This window comes from Chrysemys picta, chromosome 4 (genome assembly GCF_011386835.1).
Source record: "Chrysemys picta bellii isolate R12L10 chromosome 4, ASM1138683v2, whole genome shotgun sequence".
Classification (NCBI taxonomy): Eukaryota; Metazoa; Chordata; order Testudines; family Emydidae; genus Chrysemys; species Chrysemys picta.
In genome coordinates this window covers 96,548,742-96,569,162 of record NC_088794.1, presented here as the reverse complement: position 1 = coordinate 96,569,162, position 20,421 = coordinate 96,548,742, and the positions used below count along the sequence as shown (strand labels likewise).

The 20,421-nt window shown below is 50.1% G+C and overlaps 1 protein-coding gene across 7 annotated transcripts in view; it reads right to left on the bottom strand.

Moving 5' to 3' along the window:
- The window catches only part of PLCB2 (phospholipase C beta 2), a 70,312-nt gene that overhangs the window by 33,573 nt on the left and 16,318 nt on the right, over positions 1 to 20,421 (bottom strand). For all 7 annotated transcript variants that reach the window (XR_006176135.2, XM_005284709.5, XM_065593169.1 and 4 more), the window contains 2 exons: positions 12,146 to 12,286; positions 11,593 to 11,672 (listed from right to left, as the gene is read on the bottom strand). Coding sequence is in view for 6 of the 7 variants with exons in the window: in XM_005284709.5 (XP_005284766.3) it covers positions 11,593 to 11,672; positions 12,146 to 12,286 (221 nt within the window). In the remaining variant the exon portion in view is untranslated. The remainder of the gene's footprint in view (positions 1 to 11,592; positions 11,673 to 12,145; positions 12,287 to 20,421) is intronic.

Genomic DNA, 20,421 nt, shown 5'->3' with positions numbered 1-20,421 from the left:
ACACTTGAGTGTTAAAAGTCATTGTCATAAAACCCCTGAGGCAAGGAGAGGGAATGATGAGGCTAAAGCTGTATCTACACTGCCACTTTCAGCCCTAAAACTTTCATCATTCAGGGGTGTGAAAAAACACCCCTCTGAGCGACAAAAGTTTTTGTGCTGAAAAGCGCCAGTATAGACAGCACTCCCAGTGTTGAGTCTGAACTTTTGATGAGCTTAAACTTAACCCAGACTTGATGTCTCTGTCTGAACTTTTAATCAAAGCTCTGACCTGCGAACTACTCATGACACCCCCCCTCCCCTTAAGTAGCCATCTCCCCTTATCTCTTTTTGAATTTACATTTTAACCTGTTTTATCCTGTAGAATCTTGATTGATTATACATGACCATTATGATCTGTTAATCACTTTGTTTACTTCTGTGTATAAATATTGATGCTCACCCCTAATAAACTTGCCACACTTACTCTGAAGCTTTTCAAGCTAAGGATAGTGTGAGCCCGTTGATCAACGAATTGGTGTCTGGTCTCTGACAGATTGTGAGCCCCATACCAACTCCGCACGAACTCGGGTGCTGGAGAGGTGAGTGAGGACTTGCTTTTTTACCTAACAATTTGGGGGCTCGTCCGGGATTTCCTTCTGGTGCGGTGCCTCTGTCCAGTGGTCAGACCACTCATATACGAATTGGCAGGCGCCACGGGAGATTTCTCCCAGCCAATTCAATATTGAGGGGTCGTGTACTGGACAGCAGGGTAAACGCCAGTTGGAGGGCTCCTGTCAGACACCATGGGTCAAGGGACTAGCGTGCCTCTTGAGAGTCCGTTGGGGATTGTAAATAAGTTATGGAACGAAGGGAAACTCCCAGTACAGACAGGAATGTCTAGGAGGAAGTTGTACACACTGTGTGTAAGGAATTGGACTGGGTATACCGCGGTATTGGCCAACCCGGAGATGAGGTGGCCTTCGTATGGCTCTTTCGAACAGGCTGCCTTAAGAGGAGTAAGGAGCCAGATCGAAAAAGACCATCCGGGACAGTTATGTTACTGGTTTTGTTGGGACACAGCAGCAGAGCTGTGGAAATCTTTAAAAATTATGGCAGTCAGGTATTCTCCCGAGAGTGAACCCCCTCCATGTTATTTCGATGAAGGGTGTAAACCACGGCGTGTTTTGACTCGTCAGTTGGTCCCCACTGCACCTGCCCCTATTCCTCCGTAGGGGGACTCTCTCCAGGGCGCAGAGGGGAATCTGCAGGACTCCAGATCGGAATCTCTGCAGAGGGATAAGGGGGAAATGGAAGGGCACACCTCGGGAGGAGTAATTACTAGGCAAAAGATCAAGCAGATGCAGCAGGTTGCATACCCCTCCCCTGGGGACGCCCAGAGGGTCCAGTCGCATCCGCAGATACTTACACCAGGGACGAATACACCCCTGCACCACCAGCTCAGCCCGTTCCCCAGGCCTGGATCAACTACGGGCAACAGCAGCAGCTGCAGCAAACTCAGCCTCCTCAATGACGGTACCCCGGGGGCGAAGGCAAACAATGTGATGGTCTTATTTCCTTAATATCTTTAGCCGGCTCCTTCCTCACTTTCTCCCCTCCCAGCAAAGAGCCTCGTCTAACCCTTTCAGTCCAGGGACTGCCTGTCTCCTTCCTCATTGATACTGGAGCTACTTTCTCTCTTTTAAATCATGCCCCCTCTCCCTGGCTATCCTCTGAGGTTAAAACTGCAACTGGGGTGGAGGGCAACCCACAGTCTCTGGGACTCACTTTGCCTCTAAATGTTATTTATGCTGATAAATGTTTTTCTCACCGTTTTCTTTTTCCCCCAGCTTGTCCGATCCCTTTGATGGGCCGGGATTTACTCTGTAAGCTTGAGGCTACTTTAACCTGTACTCCTGAAGGGGTAGGATTATTGATGACAGTGTTAGGAGATTCGGCCCCAACTCAGGGTAATTGGGAAACCCCCCCCTCTCTCTCCCCTGACCTCACTGACTTGCCTTTAACCCTCTGGGGAATTTCTGACACTGATGTTGGCCTGCTCCTTTCAGCAGAGCCAGTACGGATTCAAGTGAAGCCCTCCTTAACCCCCCCGTCAGTCCCTCAATACCCCCTGTCGTTGGAAGCCCGGGAGGGCATCCGCCCCATTATCGAGGGATTCATTGCACAAAAGCTAGTCCGCCCTCAGCGCACTCCCTGTAACACCCCTATACTGCCTGTCAAAAAGCCTCCTAAAAAGGACGGAGACCCTATTCGTTGGCGCTTTGTACAGGATCTACGGGTTGTTAATCAGTGTGTGGTCCCTCTTCATGCAGTAGTTCCTGATCCAGCTACTATCATCAGCCAAATCCCCTGGGATGCTGAGTGGTTCACTGTTATTGACTTAAAATCAGCCTTTTTCAGCATTCCTGTGCACCCAGACTCTCAGTATCTCTTTGGTTTCACCTGGGAGGGACAAAGTTATGTCTGGCAACGACTTCCTCAAGGCTACAGAGACAGCCCCACGATTTTCAGCCAATGCCTCCGCCACGACTTGGAAGGCTTCACCAGTCCGCAGGGATCCACGTTAGTCCTATACGTAGATGACATCCTATTAGGTAACCGCGAAGAAGCTGCCCTCCGCATCGATGGTAAGGCACTTTTATTATACCTACACACCAGAGGCCACAAGGTAGACCCTAACAAGATTCAGTGGGTCTCACAGAAGGTCCGATATCTGGGCTTCCTGTTAACCCCAGAGGGAAGACAAATGGACCCAGTCCGCATAAAGACTATCCAAAACTGCCCTCTGCCAAACACCAAGAAACAACTTCGAGGTTTCTTAGGATTAATTGGCTTCTGTCGCCCCTGGTTACCGTCCTGCGGGGAGTTAAGCAAACCGCTCCACCGACTCACTGCTAACCTTGCTCCTGACCCTTTGCAGTGGTCCCCGGACACAATCCAAGCCTTTCAGTTACTCAAGGACAGTGTGGCCTCCTCCATGTCTCTCCGCCCTGCCAATTACAGCAAACCCTTTCACCTTTTTGTCCACGAGAGGGGCGGAATTGCTAGTGGCGTCCTTACCCAGCTGAGCGGGCCCCACCATTTCCCGCTTGCTTTTTACTCTCAGCAGATCGACCCTGTCGCTCAGGGAACCCCATCCTGCACCCGGACTCTGGCAGCAGCTGCCCTGCTGATCACAAAGGCAAAGAGCCTGACCCTGGGTCATTTTACCACGGTTTGGACCTCTCATGCCTTGTCAGCCCTTCTGCGTAGGGGCACAACCCAAGTCTTTTCGGCCCATCGTCAGCAACAGCTAGAGGCCGAACTCTTAGAAGACACTAACCTAATTTTTGAAAGGTGTGGGCCCCTTAATCCAGCTACCTTGCTTCCTGACCTGCCAGTCCTCCAGGATCAGCACGACTGTGTGGAAGTAGTTTATAGCATCTTACAGATAAGGGACAACCTGTTTGACGTGCCACTGGACAACCCTGATTGCATCCTCTTCTCGGACGGAAGCTCCTTCTATGTTGATGGCAAGCGTTTCACCGGTTATGCAGTCACCTCTGAATGGGACATTCAAGAGGCCGCCTCACTGCCAGGCAACTGGGGAGCCCAAGCCGCCGAACTCTATGCCCTGGCCCGAGCTTGCCAGTTGGCCGCTGGTAAGACCGTTACCATTTTTACTGATAGCAAGTATGCTTTTGGAGTTGTGCATTGTCACATCCACCTCTGGAAGTTTCGAGGTTTCCAGACAGCTGCCGGTAAACCCATTCAGCACCTCCCCCTCATCCACAAGCTTTTGGATGCCCTCCAAGAACCCTCGGTCCTGGCTGTAATTCACTGCCGGGCCCATACTAAAGATGATAGCCCCGTCACCCGTGGGAATGCCCTGGCTGACGCCTCCGCCAAGACGGCTGCCGTCTTACCCTTAGCCATGCCCACGTTGGCTATTGCAGCCTCCTCCTTTACTCCACCGCACCCTGTACCAGTACCCGCTGCTGAACTACAGTCGTGGGAGAGCCTCGGAGCCACTCTGGTCAAAGGGACCTGGCTTATGCCGGATGGCCGAGCCTGCCTCCCTCGCTCCACATACCCCGTGGCAGTTCGCTGGCACCATGATAAGGGGGGTCACTACGGCACGCACGCCCTTGTGGACACCATCGCTCGCTTTTGGTATGCTCCAGGCATTCAACCCTACTGCCTGTCAATAGTGAAAGCATGCAGCACATGTCAGCGTAATGGACCTGCTCCGCCTCTTAAAAAAATTAAGGGTGGAAGACCTCCACCTGCTGCTCCATTTCAACATCTTCAAATTGACTTTGCAGATATGCCAAAGGCTTTTGGGAAAAAGCACCTCCTTGTTTTGGTTTGCCCTCTGACTTCCTGGGTCGAAGCTTTTCCTACTGCTAATTGTACTGCTGCCACAGTGGCGAAGATTCTCCTTAGAGACATTGTACCCCGTTTTGGCATCCCTCTCGTGCTTGACTCAGATCGCGGACCTCACTTTACTGGTCATGTCCTTGGCCGTTTAGAACAAGGACTGGGCATTTCACACTCCTTTCATACACCCTACCACCCTCAGTCTAGCGGGAAAGTTGAGCGTATGAATAGGGAGCTTAAGTTTACATTGGCTAAATACTGTCAGGAAACAGGATTAAAGTGGCCTCAGGTACTTCCCTTGGTCCTGTTTCACCTTCATACTCGCCCAACCCGTGTATTGGGATTATCCCCCTTTGAACTGCTCTATGGACACCCCCCTTTCAAAGGCGGGACGCTACCACGTGCTGATGTTTCACTATTGGGAGGGGATCATATGACCGCGTGCCAGTTTCTCTCCCTACAGGCTCGCCTCCGTACCCTTTGGAAAGCCTCGCAGTTTTCCCAGACCGTGCCGCTGGAAGAACAGATCCACCCGTTCCAACCAGGGGACTTCGTCTGGGCCAAAAAGTTCGTTCGTGGCGACACCCTCCAGCCGAGGTTTACTGGACCCCACCAGGTTCTTTTAACAACCCAGACTGCAGTGTTCCTGGAAGGACGCAAATCCTGGATCCACCACTCCCACGTCAAGCCAGCCGTAGTGGACCACAGTGACGGACCAGCAGCTCTTGCCACCACTGAGGACACTGCCTCCGACCAGTGGACCAGCTTACCTCTTTCAGACATCAGACTTAAGTTGACTCGGAAAAAATGAGAGGACCTTTTATTCTGACAACTGTATGTTTTTTATTATGCCTTTTTAGTTTATTTTCTGCTTATGAAGATAATGCTTTTATTAGATATTCCCACGAGGTTAAAACTCGTATTTTAGGAAATAGAAGTAATTGCTGGGTATGTACTCAATTTCCAGTAAATGCAGAACAGGGACTCCCCTTCACACCCATTCCCCTGACCACTGCTAATATGACTTGGATGCCACCGGCTAGAGTAAAAGATCCAGTCCAACACAATCTTACATGGGACAAAACAGGAGTGCCAATTAACAGATATCTCAGGGTAACCAATCAGACAGGATCACTGTGTTTTGTTAAAGAAAAGGGGTCAACTTTTGTAGGAACAAGTAAATGCAACATGTATTTAATGGCACCGCCTTTAGTAAAAATCTTGGCTTCAAGCCTTGCGCATCCCACTTATCCCATATGTGGATCCCTCACCCCGATCCAACTTTTTCATGGGTGGGCAGGCCTTCAGAGCCAGCTTTTAAGAAGCCCTGCTCAGATCACGAGGGTGTCCAACTAATTGCTAAGGGACATACGATTGCCTTCTACAACTGCTCAAGCAGTACTACACTGCCCTTTGAAAACACCACTACCAAATTGTGCCTCTGCAGTTCGCACAACGACCCCTCTGCGTTACCAGGGGAACAGTGGTCCAACGGGTGGTGGGTTACCTCCTACTTTGAGAAATGGAATACCCGAAACTCATTGTATGGAACATACTGGGTGTGCGGGCCCAAAGCTTATTACTTTCTCTCCCCTGATTGGGCAGGGTCATGTTATTTAGCGTGGCTAACACCGCCTTCTCGCATCTCCCTCACTCCCCCTCATTTTCCCCACGTTCGTAACATCCGTGAAACCTTCAGAGATATTAATATCCGTGATGGTTTGTCGTGGCAGTGGTGGGCTGGTCTCATTAGCTTGAGGGGTGGTGTCATCCGTCTACAGGGACTACTAGAATCTTTAACCAATGAAACTGCGACCCTATTTGAGAATCAGGCCGGGGAAATGTCCCAGCTGCGCCAGTTAGCTTTGCAAAACCGAATGGCTTTAGACATAATGTTAGCAGCCCAGGGAGGAACTTGCGCCCTCATAAATGAAGAATGCTGTGTTTTTGTAAATGACACCTACTCTGACACTTTTCAACGTACCAAACATCTAAGGGAAATGGCTAAGAACTACTCCTCTGGCCAGCCACCTTATGATTGGTGAGGAGCCTTATGGAATTGGCTGCCTGGATTTGGGTGGGTTAAAAAAAACTCTTGGTGGGTATTGTTGGGGCCATAGTAATCCTTATAATACTGTGTTGCTGTATTCAGTGTGTCCTCTCCCTCATAGACTCATGTGGGTCAGTTTATTCTTTTCCTACTTCAGCCAAGGGCCTTACTCTCTTCGAGTTGGCCCAGGCTGAAATTGCCAAGCGGCCCTTGGCTCCTTAAAATGGGGTGTAGCTTTTGGTAAATAGTTATCCCAAAGCTACAAATGGAGGAATGTTGAGTCTGAACTTTTGATGAGCTTAAACTTAACCCAGACTTGATGTCTCTGTCTGAACTTTTAATCAAAGCTATGACCTGCGAACTACTCATGACACCCCCCCCTCCCCTTAAGTAGCCATCTCCCCTTATCTCTTTTTGAATTTACATTTTAACCTGTTTTATCCTGTAGAATCTTGATTGATTATACATGACCATTATGATCTGTTAATCACTTTGTTTACTTCTGTGTATAAATATTGATGCTCACCCCTAATAAACTTGCCACACTTACTCTGAAGCTTTTCAAGCTAAGGATAGTGTGAGCCCGTTGATCAACGAATTGGTGTCTGGTCTCTGACAGATTGTGAGCCCCATACCAACTCCGCACGAACTCGGGTGCTGGAGAGGTGAGTGAGGACTTGCTTTTTTACCTAACACCAGCGATAAAGCTAGCACCGCTTTTTGGGGTGGGTTTTTTTTTTAATCGCCAGGAGAGCTCTCCCCCGGCGATAAAGCATGTCTCTACTGCCACGTCACAGTGCGGCCGCGCTGTAACATGGGCAGTGTAGACATACCCCAAGAGAGACAAATTCCAATCTACGCGCACAAGGGGTGGAAAAAGTCATATCCCAAGAAATGATGCATGTCCAGTCACAGGCAAACAGCATAATGCATGCATGAAATATGAACATTCTGCAGCTGTTTGCTGCACCAAAACAATCAGGAAGTTGACTCACATTACAGACAATCAAGAGCCGTTGTTTCTGGGATCTATCACTTGTGATGACAGAGAGCCTGCCTGGAGAGTGAAACTGAATATTCATGGCAAGACTATTGCCTTTAAAATTGATGCAGGAGCTGAGCTCACAGTCATCTCAGAAGGACTTACAATCACCTTCAATCCTTCCCAAAGCTGAAGTTACCTGAGGCAGCTCTGACAGTATTCTGACCTGCATGGTGAATAACATACACTCTGGATGCATAGCTTTTGTCTTTGTATGTGATCTAAGGACCACAGACCAGCAGCCTTCTCAGCTGCAGTGTGGCAGCCATGATGGGCCTAGTCAGACAAGTGGAAGAACTCGATGTAATATTTGGTCATATTGGACTTTTGAAAGGAAATCCAGTACAAATAACCTTAAGAGACAATGCTGAACCATACATACATACATACACCTCGAAGGACTCCTACTCCATTACATCATAAAGTGGAAACTGAGTTAAAGAGAAGGGAGTGGATTGGTATATTCGAGAAAATTTCTGAGCCAACAGCCTGGTGTGTGCCAATGGTACCAGTTATAAAGAAAAATGGAAAAATGTGACTCTGTAGATCTTAAAAGACTAAATGAAGCAGTTGTGAAAGAAAAATATATCCTCCCAACACTGGAAGACTTCCTCCCCAAAGTGAAAGGGATGCCTCAGGCGGATAACTGGCAAATTTCTTTAGCTAAAGCAAGTGCTACATTTATCACACCCTTTGGGAGTTTTTGCTTTCAAAGATTACCTTTTGGAATTACCAGAGCACCTGAAGTTTTCCAAATAAAGATGGCAGAATTGTTAATGAACACAAATGAAGTTACAGTTTTTATGGATGATATTCTTATATATGGATCTTCGACACAACAAAATCCTCAATGAAGTCCTAAGCCTAATCAGTTTGGACTGATGCTAAACAAGGGAAAATGCATTTCTGCCTATCCCAAATTTTGTTTTTGAGACAGACCATAAACAGAGATGGATGGAATCAGTCCTAGCCCTGAGAAAGTAAAAGCAATTTGAAAATGGAATGCACCAACTAATGAACCAGAACTGAGATATATACTGAGCTAGTAAATTACCTTGGTCAATGCCTACAAGACCTTTCTACAGTGACAAAACCACTGAATGAATTGTTGGAGTATACCTACACTGCAACTAAACACCCGTGGCTGCCCCATGTCACCTGACTTAGGCTCATGGAGCTTGGGCTGCATGGCTGTTAAATTGTGGTGTAGACATTCAGGCTAAGGCTAGAGACCAGACTCCTGGACCACATGAAGGGAGAGGGTCCCTGAACCCAGGCTCCAGCCCAAGCCCAAATGTCTACACTGCTTAAACAACCCTGCAGCCTGAGTCCGAGTCTGCTGTCAAGGGCCAGCCACAGATGTTTAGTTGCAGTGTAGACATACCCTTAAAGTCCAACACATCTTAGCTATGGGGCCAAATCAAGACATTTTCTTCAAAGGTAAAAGGATTGATCTCAACAGCTCCATTTCTCCAGTACTTTAATGTGAGCAAACCCACAAGCAGGGCCGGCTTTAGGCCGATTCGCCCGATTCCCCAGAATCGGGCCCCACGCCTAAGAGGGCCCCGCACACTCACCCCGGTGGTGGTCGTCTTCGGGGGCCTCGCTCCCCTGGCTGGAGCTCCGGCCGGAGCGCGGCAGCCCCGTGGCCCCACGACCCTGGCCGGAGCGTGGCTGCCCCACGGTCCCGTGACCCCGGCCGGACCTCCGGCTGGAGCACGGCAGGCAGTCCCGCAGCTCCGCGACCCGGCCGGACTGCCGGCTGGAGCACGGCAGCCCCGCAGCCCCGCTCTCCTGGCCGGAGCTCCGGCCGGAGCGCAGCAGCCCCGCTCTCCCGGCCGGACCACCGGCCGGAGCGCGGCAGGCAGCCCCGTGGCCCCGCGACCCCGGACGGAGTGCCGGCCGAAGCTCAGCAAGCCCCGCGGCCCTCCCTCCCCCAGCCGGCAATCCAAAGTGCCGCCCCAGGAATTGGGCCCCGCACTTGCTAAAGCCGGCCCTGCCCACAAGGGTCAGTGCCTAGGTGGGGCATTGTTGCAACAACATGGCTCTGAGTGGAGGCCAGTTGCATTTTGCTCTCACACACTTACAGAAGTAGAAAAATTATATGCACAGATTGAAAAAGAATGCCTGGCAAGCATATGAGCATGTGAGAACTTCTACAGAGATCTGTGTGGACTGATAACAGACAAGAAACAGCTTGTAACCCTCATCCGTGGAAAAGACCTGGATCAAGCACCACTCTGATGCCAACATCTACTGCTAAAGTTAATGCAATTTAACCTCGTTGCAAAATATGTTCCTAGGAAAAATCTGGTGGTAGCAGACACTCTGTCAAAGAGCCCAGCATCGCACTCAGCTATCTGTGAGCTTGAAGATGATATAATGGCATATGTGGATGCTGTGGATGCATACAGACCAGTGTAAGAAAAGGGACTCCTACAGCTAAAAAAGCCCAACCTCAACAGACACTCAACTTCAGGAAGTTCTAAGTTACATATGAGGCGACTGACTCGTATCTAAAGGACACTAAGGAAGTGATAAGAGACTACTTTGTGGTGCGTGGACAATTAAGTGAGTCAAATGGACTTGTGATTAAAGGCAATTTGCATCGTAATTCCAAACAAATGAGTGGGGAAATCCTAAACCTCATCCATGAAGGACATCAAGGATTAATTAAATGCCGTGAACAGGCCAACCAGTCAGCCAGGTGGCCAGGCATCAGCAAGGACATAAAGAATAAAGTATCTGCACATGAACATTGCAAAACTAACAGATCAAAACACAATACAAGGAACCTTTAATAACAGCACCTCTACCAGACGGACCTTGGAAGAGACTCGCTGCAGATTTATGTGAATTCAGAGGACATCATTACCTAGTCGTCATGGACTATTTTTCCACATACGTGTAAATAGTGTATTTGAAAGACATAATATGCCCTAGTGTTATTGAGAAACTGAAGTCCATTTTTGATCACTTTGGTATTCCAGAACAACTAGTAATGGACAATGGACCACAATTCACTGCAGCAGAGTTTAAGTCATTCCAAACGAAATATGATTTTGACTATATTACTAGTCAATACTAGCCGGTGTTACCCAGAAGCAAATGGAGAGTCTGAAAGAGCTGTACAGATGGCTAAGAAACTCTTACAGTAGGAAGACCCTTTCCTTGCTTTTCTGTGTTACAGATCAACACCAATAGCCACTACTGGATATAGTTTAGCACAAATCCTGATGGGAAGACGACTCAGAACTACTATTCCAACTTTGGAAAAGAACCTATTTCCAAAGTGGCCAGGATGAAGAGAGTAGCCAAATTGGATAAAAAGGCTAACAAAGCTTATGAACACTTTTACAACAGATGTCACTCAGTTAGAGAACTGCCAGGTCTAGAACCTGGTGACCATGTTCACGTCAAACTGGGTGGGGAAAAAGAATGGACAACTTCAGCTGTCATAAAGAAAAAGAATTCAGCACCCAGATCATATGTGATTGAGACTAACAGTGGAGACTTCAACAGAAAACCATCAACATCTACAGCTTGTTTCTCAGAAAGAACAATCAACAGAGCAAACTACAGATGGCAGATGCAGAAGAAGACGACTCAGGGATTCCAAACTGACCACAGCCAATCATTGCAAGTAATGGACACCCTTTCACCACTGCTAGAGCCTTTCCTTCAGTGGGGGAAGGGCTCCATCAATGGGGAGGCAACAGGATGCTACATTGCTAAAAACAGCAGTGTAAATGGGTAGGCATGGCTTGGGTGAGTAGAGAACCATCTAGGGCATGTACTCGGGTATGTACCCACACCCTTCAAGCATGTCTTTACTCTGCTCGCCTAAGCCAGGCTTCACTGTTTACACTGTTATTTATACCCATTCTACGGAGACTACGCATGTATACACCCTACACACCGCTAAAGGAAGGGTGCAGTGTACATGCACCCAAAGTGACATACAGCCCAGATACCGGCATTGCACCTGTTGTTATGGGCAACTGAGTTTAGACAAGGTTTGTTGCTGAATTGCAGAAGCCCTTTGCTCCCAAGGAGCCCACCCTGGCATCATTCCCTATGGAGACAGGCAGGGAGAGCAATGGGTTGGAGTTTTAAAGAGGAACATTAATTGGAAACCACTTACATTTTCTCCAGGAAAGTGTAGCGAGATGCATTGAATGTCAGTGGGTTTCTAACGATGGCCATGATATCCTCAGCCCAGCTCTGGGAACAAAATAAATGCAATCAGAGGTTAGAAAAGTGGCACCAATCAGGACATGGCATCTGCACGCTGAAGGATGCTGACCTCCCATCCCGTCCTCGCAGCCTGGCTACATTGAGGAGCAGTGCGCACCCTCCGGTCCCTCCACCTGCCTAATCTTGAGCTCCTGTTTCTACACCTGCTTACAGTGGGACCTTGCACTTACCCTCCTCTCCTTCTCTTTGTCCACTTTAACTGCAGGAGGAGGAGGATGAAGTGAACAGTAGCAGCACATCAATTCCCTCCTTCTGCTTGCAGGGGCTCAAAGATGCTGTACCCCCCTCTCTTTTGGAATTGGATTCCTGTCCCTTGCAGCCGGCGAGCTTGTCAGTCATGCTCAAGAATCAGAGATTTAGAATTCCCACCCTCCCTCTTTCCGCTTATACTGCGATTCCTAGACGCCCCTGGTGGTCCATCCCCCTGAGGTCTCAGATACCTTGCCAACTCTCTCTTTGTAGGAGACAAAGTTGTGGAATGTGAGATCCACCATATCGGTGCCGGTCACAACAGTCAGAGTCTTGAGCAGGAAGTTGTTGTCTGGGAAATCCAAGTTAAAAACCTCTCGGAGCTTCTGGCTCTGCAAAGAGAAACAAGGTACGAATGAAGGGGGATGGGTAAACTGACACCAGGAAAACAAGACCCAACCCAAACCTTTATCAAAATTTCCATTCAACCTTTATGGAAGCTGGAATATAAACTTTTTATATTATTCATTTTCACTGTGGGCTCCTGTACTTCCTGGGTCCAGGGGGAATGTGAAGAAGTACTAGAGCAGCCTGGCATTTCTGATCTGACCAAGAGATCTCAGGAGAAACTTTCTTCTTGCAAGATCTCCAGTTAGGGTTGCCAACTTTCTAATCTCAAAAAACTGAACACCCTTGCTCCACCCCTTCCCCAAGGCCCCACCCCTGCCCCACCCCTTCTTTGAGGCCCCGCCCCTGCTAATTTTATCCCCCTTCCCTCCATTGCTCACTCTCCCCCACCCTCACTTGCTCATTTTCACCAAGCTAGGGCAGGGGGTTGGGGTGCGGGAGGGCATACAGGCTCAAGGCTGGGGGTGTGGGCTCCAGGGTGGAGCCAGAAATGAGAGGTTCAGGGTGCAGGAGGGGGCTCCGGGCTGGGGCAGGGGGTTGGGGTGTGGGGAGGGTGAGGGCTCCGGCTGGGGATGTGGGCTCTGGAGTAGGGCCGGGGATGATAGGTTTGAGGTGTGGAAGGGGGCTCAGGACTGGGGCAGGGGGTTCGGGTGTGGGAGGGGATTTGGGGTGTGGGCTCCAGGTGGTACTTAGCTCAGGTGGCTCCAAGGAAGTGGCCGGCATGTCCCTCCAGCTCCTAAGCAGAGGCACAGCCAGGCAGCTCTGTGTGCTGCCCCTGCCCACAGATACTGCCCTGGCAGCTCCCATTGGCAGTGATTCCTGGCCAATGGGAGCTCCGGAGCTGGCATTTGGGGCAGGGCATGGAGTCCCGGTGGCCGCCCCTATGCCTAGGAGCCAGAGGGACATGCTGACCGCTTCCTGGGAGCCACGCGGAGCCAGGTAGGTAGCCTGCCAGCCCCACACCAACCGGACTTTTAACGGCCCGGTCAGCAGTGCTGACTGGAGCCGCTAGTGTCCCTTTTCGACTGGGTGTTCTGGTCGAAAACTGGACACCTGGCAACCCTATCTCCAGTCCAAATTTGCAGACATTGCAGATGTTGTAACATATGGAATAAGGTGACAGACACTGTTGAAGCAGGGTTCCTGAGCTTATTAGAGCCAGGCTGCTTGTCGCCATCACATGATAGCCTTAAGGCTAGATTACTGCTGTACTCCTTACTCCAGCATCACCAGAACATCATCTCTTCCCAGTGCAGTTGGAAGTGTTAGTTATGATCTTTAAAGCCCTGCATGGTCTAGGACCCAGTTATCTGAGAGATGGACTCTCTCCCTGTGTCTTGTGCCAGTAGTTGCGATCGCTTGAGTCACACTTGCTGCCAGTTCCTGGACTTGGTCCCTCTGTAAAATGAGTGTCAGAGCCCCTCACTTCTGGAACCTGCCTTCCCTCCATCTCTCCCCCCTCCCCAGCTGTGGTCCACCAGAGCCTGAGTTAGACAAGTATAGACCTTATCTGATTGGTGTAATATATGCATTTCATTACTGGATCACATTAGGGATAATACATTTCAATTTTTACAGAATCTTTGTAGAATTATTTTTCATTAATTTTCTTCATCACCATGTAAAATCTCCCAAATGTAAGGTGCTGAGGTGCTGGGCACCATTTACAATGAAATAAGTAACATTCACGAATCATGAAAGAAGTGCATTAAATTCACTATATAAATGTAATCCTTCAGCCAAAACCAAACAAAGGGCCTGATCCTGCCCCTCTTGAAGTCAATAGCAAAACTGCCATTGACTTCAGTGGGAGCAGAAGCAGGCCCAAAGACTTCATGCTGCATATGTGCAGCTAAACTTCTAATTCACTACCAGATTCAGGGCCAGATTCAGAGGTGATGTCTAGTGGGTGTAGGTATAAGGGAGACTGAGTCTACACTAGTGTAACTTGCAAGCTGAGGAAAGTGTAAGTGGCAGTCTCTTAGAATCACTTTCACTCACCTCTGAATTTGGCCCACGTAAGGTACAATCAGTTGCTCACATACAAAATGGGAAATAACTGCCTAGGAAGGGGTACTGCAGAAAGGGAGCTGGAGGTCATAGTGGACCACAAGCTAAATATGAGTCAACAGTGTAACTCTGTTGCAAAGAAAGCAAACATCATTCTGGGATGTATTAGCAGGAGTGTTGTGAGCAAGACACAAGAAGTCATTCTTCCGCTCTACTCTGCTCTGGTTAGGCCTCAGCTGGAGTATTGTGTCCAGTTCTGGGCGCCGCATTTTAAAAAAGATGTGGAGAAATTGGAAAGGGTCCAAAGAAGAGCAACAAGAATGATTAAAGGTCTTGAGAACATGACCTATGAAGGAAGGCTGAAAGAACTGGGTTTGTTTAGTTTGGAGAAGAGAAGACTGAGAGGGGACATGATAGCAGTTTACAGGTATCTAAAAGGGTGTCATGAGGAGGAGGGAGAGAACTTGTTCACCTTAGCCTCTAAGGATAGAACCAGAAACAATGGGTTTAAACTGCAGCAAGGGAGGTCTAGGTTGGACATTAGGAAAAACTTCCTAACTGTCAGGGTGGTTAAGCACTGGAATAAATTGCCTAGGGAGGTTGTGGAATCTCCATCATTGGAGATTTTTAAGAGCAAGTTAGACAAACACCTGTCAGGGATGGTCTAGATAATACTTAGTCCTGCCATGAGTGCAGGGGGCTGGACTAGATGACCTCTCAAGGTCCCTTCCAGTCCTATGATTCTATGTCTTCACCTCACAGTAAGCCCAAGCTAGCCTACCCTGGTGTGGCTAGCTTTGCAGTGGAGATGCTCCGTCCATGTTAAGTGCTACCCATGTAACTGCATCCACACTGGTGCTGTACTAGTCCATGTACTGGGATGAATTCCTGGTGTGCTATCCTATAGTTCTTAGTGATACATTAAACTGGACCATTCTATTCATTAATTTGCCTGGTGCTTTCTCTTACCTAGCATGGAGTGGGAAGAACATGAGAACAATGCTTTAGGTAAATAATTTCCAAGGGGAAATACTCCTCATTACTGCAGATAGCTTTGAAGGCAAAAGCAAATAGCATTTGGCTGCAAGAATTTTTAATGAGAATGTCATTAAGGAATTCAGTCTGCAAACTTCAAAGTGATTTGTAGTGCACCTAACTGGGACTGCTCTTTCTTTCTCTCTTTCTTTCTTATCCATTAAGCATACAAATTCCCCCAAATTATGGGTCTTACTGACATCACATCTTCTGGCCAACTGGCAGCACAAGGAGGGCTTCTTGGACAGCACCTCCATTCAAATGCTGTGGAAGTGCAGCAGAAACGAAGCAGGCAAACTTGAGGTCAAAAAGCCAGTGCAGAAGAAGGGAGAAGATAGACCAGAAAGTACATCCCAGGTAGAGCTGTGGGATAGGATTGGAGGTCTACCAGCACCAGTGCTTGATTATCCTGTATTTTCTCCACAAAGTAGGGTGGGCTGCCAGCCCAGACTGAAGCAAAACCCAAGATCAAAGCTATGCCCTCAGCTGTGCTTGCTAGCTGAGGCTTAAAGCACCCTCTTAGCCAGGGTTAGAAGTTTTTGTGCATGTGTAATCAGGGGAATGGTCCCCCTATTGTGGGGAACTTTCCTGGCTTATACACTACCCTGGTGAAACGGGTTAGCGAAAAGATCTGAGTCCTTGCTCCCACTCCCTTTATCCAGAGGCCTGCCTGAGCTCGAGGGCTCTCCTTCCACTCTCCTGTGTGGTAGAGTCCTTGTAACCCCAACAAGGCGGGGCCCAGGATTCCTAGGGCTCAAATCCCCAACCTTGTCGTGGTCACTTAAGTCAGGGTCTAGGATGTCCCCACTCCTGGATGCTCTCTCTGCTCTGGATGCTTCCCTGACCCACTGATCATTCCATACAGTTCAAAGCAAATACAATTTATTAAACAGCAAGTAATTTTGAAAAAATAAGGAAAAATGGGAAAGGTTAAAGGAAAACATGTCACCCCGCTCTGTGGGAAGGGGACATCACAAACAGCGTCTCTGGAATGTAAGGGAAGTCCACAGTCTGTTCCTCACACGTCCCAGGCCCCTTCTCAGGCCCTGGCTGTGCTACAGGGCTGCTGCGGGTTGGACACTTGCTCTGGCGGGGGTCTCAGGCCTTCAGGCTCTAGGTGGCAGGACCCTTCTTCCCAGTGTCAGCCCCCTGTCGGGGTTATGATCCCCCTCCAAGTCTGGCCTGTACGGCCCCTTGGCTGGGGCGTCTCCCTGTACTGGACCCGCTGCCCAGCTCCTCTGTCATTCTTCCGGGTTGCTCACTGCACCCCACTCTGGACAGCTCCAGCTCCAGCCCCAGCTCCACTCTGCCTCAGCACTGCTGCTGCTCTGCCTCCAGCCCCCTGGGCTGCTTCTCTGGCCCCTCTGGCTCTGGTTGCTGCAGCTCTCCTCCCAGCACAGGTCTGCTCTCAGGACTACTTCTCTGGTTCTCTCTGGCCGGCATGACCCTGCTCTCCAGCTCAGCTCGGGCTCCTGCTTTCTCCTTAGCTCGGCCCCACTCTGTCGGTAGTCTGTTCCAGGCAATTCCAGCTCTCATGGAGGATGGAACCTCCTGACTCCCTCATTAGCCTGCCCACCTCTCAATCAGGCTGACCTGGAGCATTGGCCTCTCCCCATTGTTCTTGGGGACTGTCAGTCTCAGGGGCCTGATTTCCCATCGATCCTTCCCCTTTCTTTTGGTACTGGGAGCTAGCCAATCAAAACCCCCCACTAAGTTTTAGAAAGGGGTGTGACGTTACTGACATATCCTGTGACCGTATAGATCATTGTTGCAACCACTATTGTAGATTTGCAGCAAATATTGTACAAAGGTTGTCGTGTAAGGTGTCTATGGAAAGGTTATGATTTGCTGGGTATGATTAGGCTGTCTATATGTGTGTATCATTTTTGTAGTTGAAGTTATGAATATTGGCTATGTATTTGTATCTCAAAGTGTTTTGATTCTAAGTAGCCTCAGGGCTTGGCTACACTTGCACATTACAGTGCATTAAAGGAGCCCCGGGCGCACTAGCTCACTACCCGTCCACACTGGCAAGGCACCTAGAGCATTCTGACTCCACAGCTAGAGTGCTCCTGGTACTCCACCTCGGCGAGTAGAATAACATTTGATGCGCCCCTGCTGGAGCGCCCCAGTGTCAGTGTGAACGAGGTGTTGCATTACTGTGCTCTGATCGGCCTCCGGAAACGTCCCATAATCCCCTTGAGTCAAGTGGCCACTCTTGTCATTGTTTTGGATATGCCCTTTGAAAGCTCCGTTTGACAGCTGGCATGCTTATCTGCTCCGAGATTGCCTGTGTGTGAGAGAGAGAGAGAGGTGCGGGGGGAGGTCTGCTACTGTCTGAACTTACAAGACAGCATGCTGACATGCTCTCAGCCCCCCAAAAACCCACTCTCTCCCCACACATACACACAACACACTCCCTGTCACACTGCACCCCACCTCACCCCCATTTGAAAAGCACATTGCAGCCACTTGCATGCTGGGATAGCTACCACAATGCACTGCTCTCTGTGGCTGTTGCAAGACCTGCTAATGTGGGCATGCCAGTGCGCTGTCAGCTGTCAGGGTGGACAGATTACAGCGCTTTCCCTACTGCACTCTACGAAGGCTGGTTTAACTCAAACTGCTCTACATCTGCAAGTGTAGCCATGCCCTCAGTGAAGCATTTGGTCAGCTTCTTGAGAAAGAACTATTCTCAGTAAGTGCCCAATCAAGAAACACTTAACTGACAATGGACTTTGGGAGACACCAATCCACATCTGAGCTTTCCTGGGAACATTCAAACTAACATGTAAACAATGGCATCGGCCTGTAAAGAACCCAGTCATGCATGGACATGTGGCTTGCCCATGTGGCTCCAAACTCCATCTTGCTGCTGTAACCTTCCATGGGCAGAGAATATAAAAGGTCCTGAAAACCCCTCCACCTTGTCTTCAATCCTGCTTCTTGCCTCTGGAGCAGGGCCGGCTCCAGGCACCAGCCGACCAAGCACGTGCTTGGGGCGGCACCTTAGAAGGGGCGGCCAATGTTGGGGTGGTGGGGGGCGCTCGCGGTGGGTTTTTTGGTTTGTTTTTTTTGTTTGGCGGGGCGGTGCTTGAGGGTTTTTTTGTTTGTTTGTTTGTTTTTGTTTCGGCCGGGCAGTGCGGGGGGCGTTTCAGTGGTGCAGTGCAGCGCACCAAGGGTTTGGGCGGCCCGGCGCAGCGCTTGGGGGAGGTGGGGGGGGGTTGGCCAGGCCAGCCCGGCGCAGCGCTCCGGGGATTTGGGCAGCCCGGCGAGGCGCTCGGGGGTTTGGGTGGCCTGACCCGGCGTGGCGCGGCGCTCCGGGGGTTTGGGCGGCCCGGCGAGGCACTCGGGGGGGGAGGGAGGGAGGGTTGGCTGGACTGGCACTCCGGGGGTTTGGGCGGCCCAGCGAGGCGCTCGGGGGGGGCTTTGGGCGGCCCGGCGCGGCGCTGAGGGGGGGCGGGGGTTTGAGCGGAGCGGCGCGGTGCTCAGGGGGGCGGGGGTTTGGGCGGCGCGGCATGGCGCAGTGCGATGCGGTGCTGGGGGGAGAGGGGGGTGTTACAGCGGGGCGGCGCTCTTCTTTTTTGCCTGGGGCGGCAAAAAAGTTAGAGCCGGCCCTGCTCTGGAGGGACTTTGCTACAAACTGAAGCTCTGAACAAAGGACTGAATGACCCATCCCAGCTGTGGATGTACTCCAGAGACTTGATTTGAACATGAAGTTTATTCCATTACTGCTACAAGCCTGAACCAAGAACTTTGCCATTACTGTATGTAACTGATTCCATTTAACCAATTCTAGTTCTCATCTATATATTTTTCCTTTTATGAATAAACCTTTAGATTTTAGATTCTAAAGGATTGGCCACAGCGTGATTTGTGGGTAAGATCTGATTTGTATATTGACCTGGGGCTGGGGCTGGTCCTGTGGGATCAGGAGAACCTTTTTCCTTTTACTGGGGTATTGGTTTTCATAACCATTCATCCCCATAACGAGTGGCACTGGTGGTGATACTGGGAAACTGGAGTGTCTAAGGGAATTGCTTGTGTGACTTGTGGTTAGCCAGTGGGGTAAAACTGAAGTCCTCTCCATTTGGCTGCTTTGGTGTGCCTTGGGCTGTAACTGCCCTGCTCTAAGCAATTTGTCCTGAATTGCCACTCTCAGAAGTGTCTCACCAAAGGCAGCATCGTTACAACAGTCCCCTTCAGGGCCGGCTCCAGGCACCAGCCCACCAAGCATGTGCTTGGGGCAGCACCTGGAGGAGGGCGGCGCGGTGCGGCGCGGCGCTCCGGCCCAAGAGTGGGGCCGTGACTGGGCTCACCGCCCTCCCCCGGCGCTCTGGCCGCCGGGGAGAGCGGAGCCCCAGCCGGGCTCTCCACCCTCCCCCCGGCGCTCTGGCCGCCGGGGAGAGCGGAGTCCCGGCTGGGCTCGCCGCCCTCCCCCAGGCGCTCCGGCTGGTCGGGGAGAGCGGGCCCGCAGCCAGGCTCGGCGCCCTCCCCGCCGCGCTCCCCACCAGGGGCAGTGGGGGGGCGGTGGGAGGCTTTTTTGCCTTGGGTGGCAAAAAAGCCAGAGCTGGCCCTGGTCCCCTTACATGTGGAGAGAAGGGGGGCTAGGGCAACACCTGGGCTATTGGCTGGGCTAACTCTGCAGTGAAGATATATCCTTGTAAAACACATGCAAATATATGCTTGTATTCTATTTTACAATTCAAATCCCAGCTCTTCCTTTCCTGCCACCGAGTTTTCTGTTCACATTTGGATTGTAAATGGCCAGATTTTCAAACAGCTCAGTACCCAGAACTTCTTATGTGCTTGCAAAATGCAATGTACACCCAAAGGCATGCTATAAATTACAAGGTGTTCTTTTTCAGGCATTTTCTATTATATTTTTGGAGAGTTCAATGCTAGTTGAGTCTGTGGTAAATATCCACCTTTAGGAAAAGGTAGATACCACCCCAGGACTATAAAACTAGCATCTGTGTCTACCAAGAGCAAAGCACCTCCTCTCATAGGGTGATTCCAACAGCCAACATAACATGCATCCGAAGAAGTGGGCTGTAGTCCACGAAAGCTTATG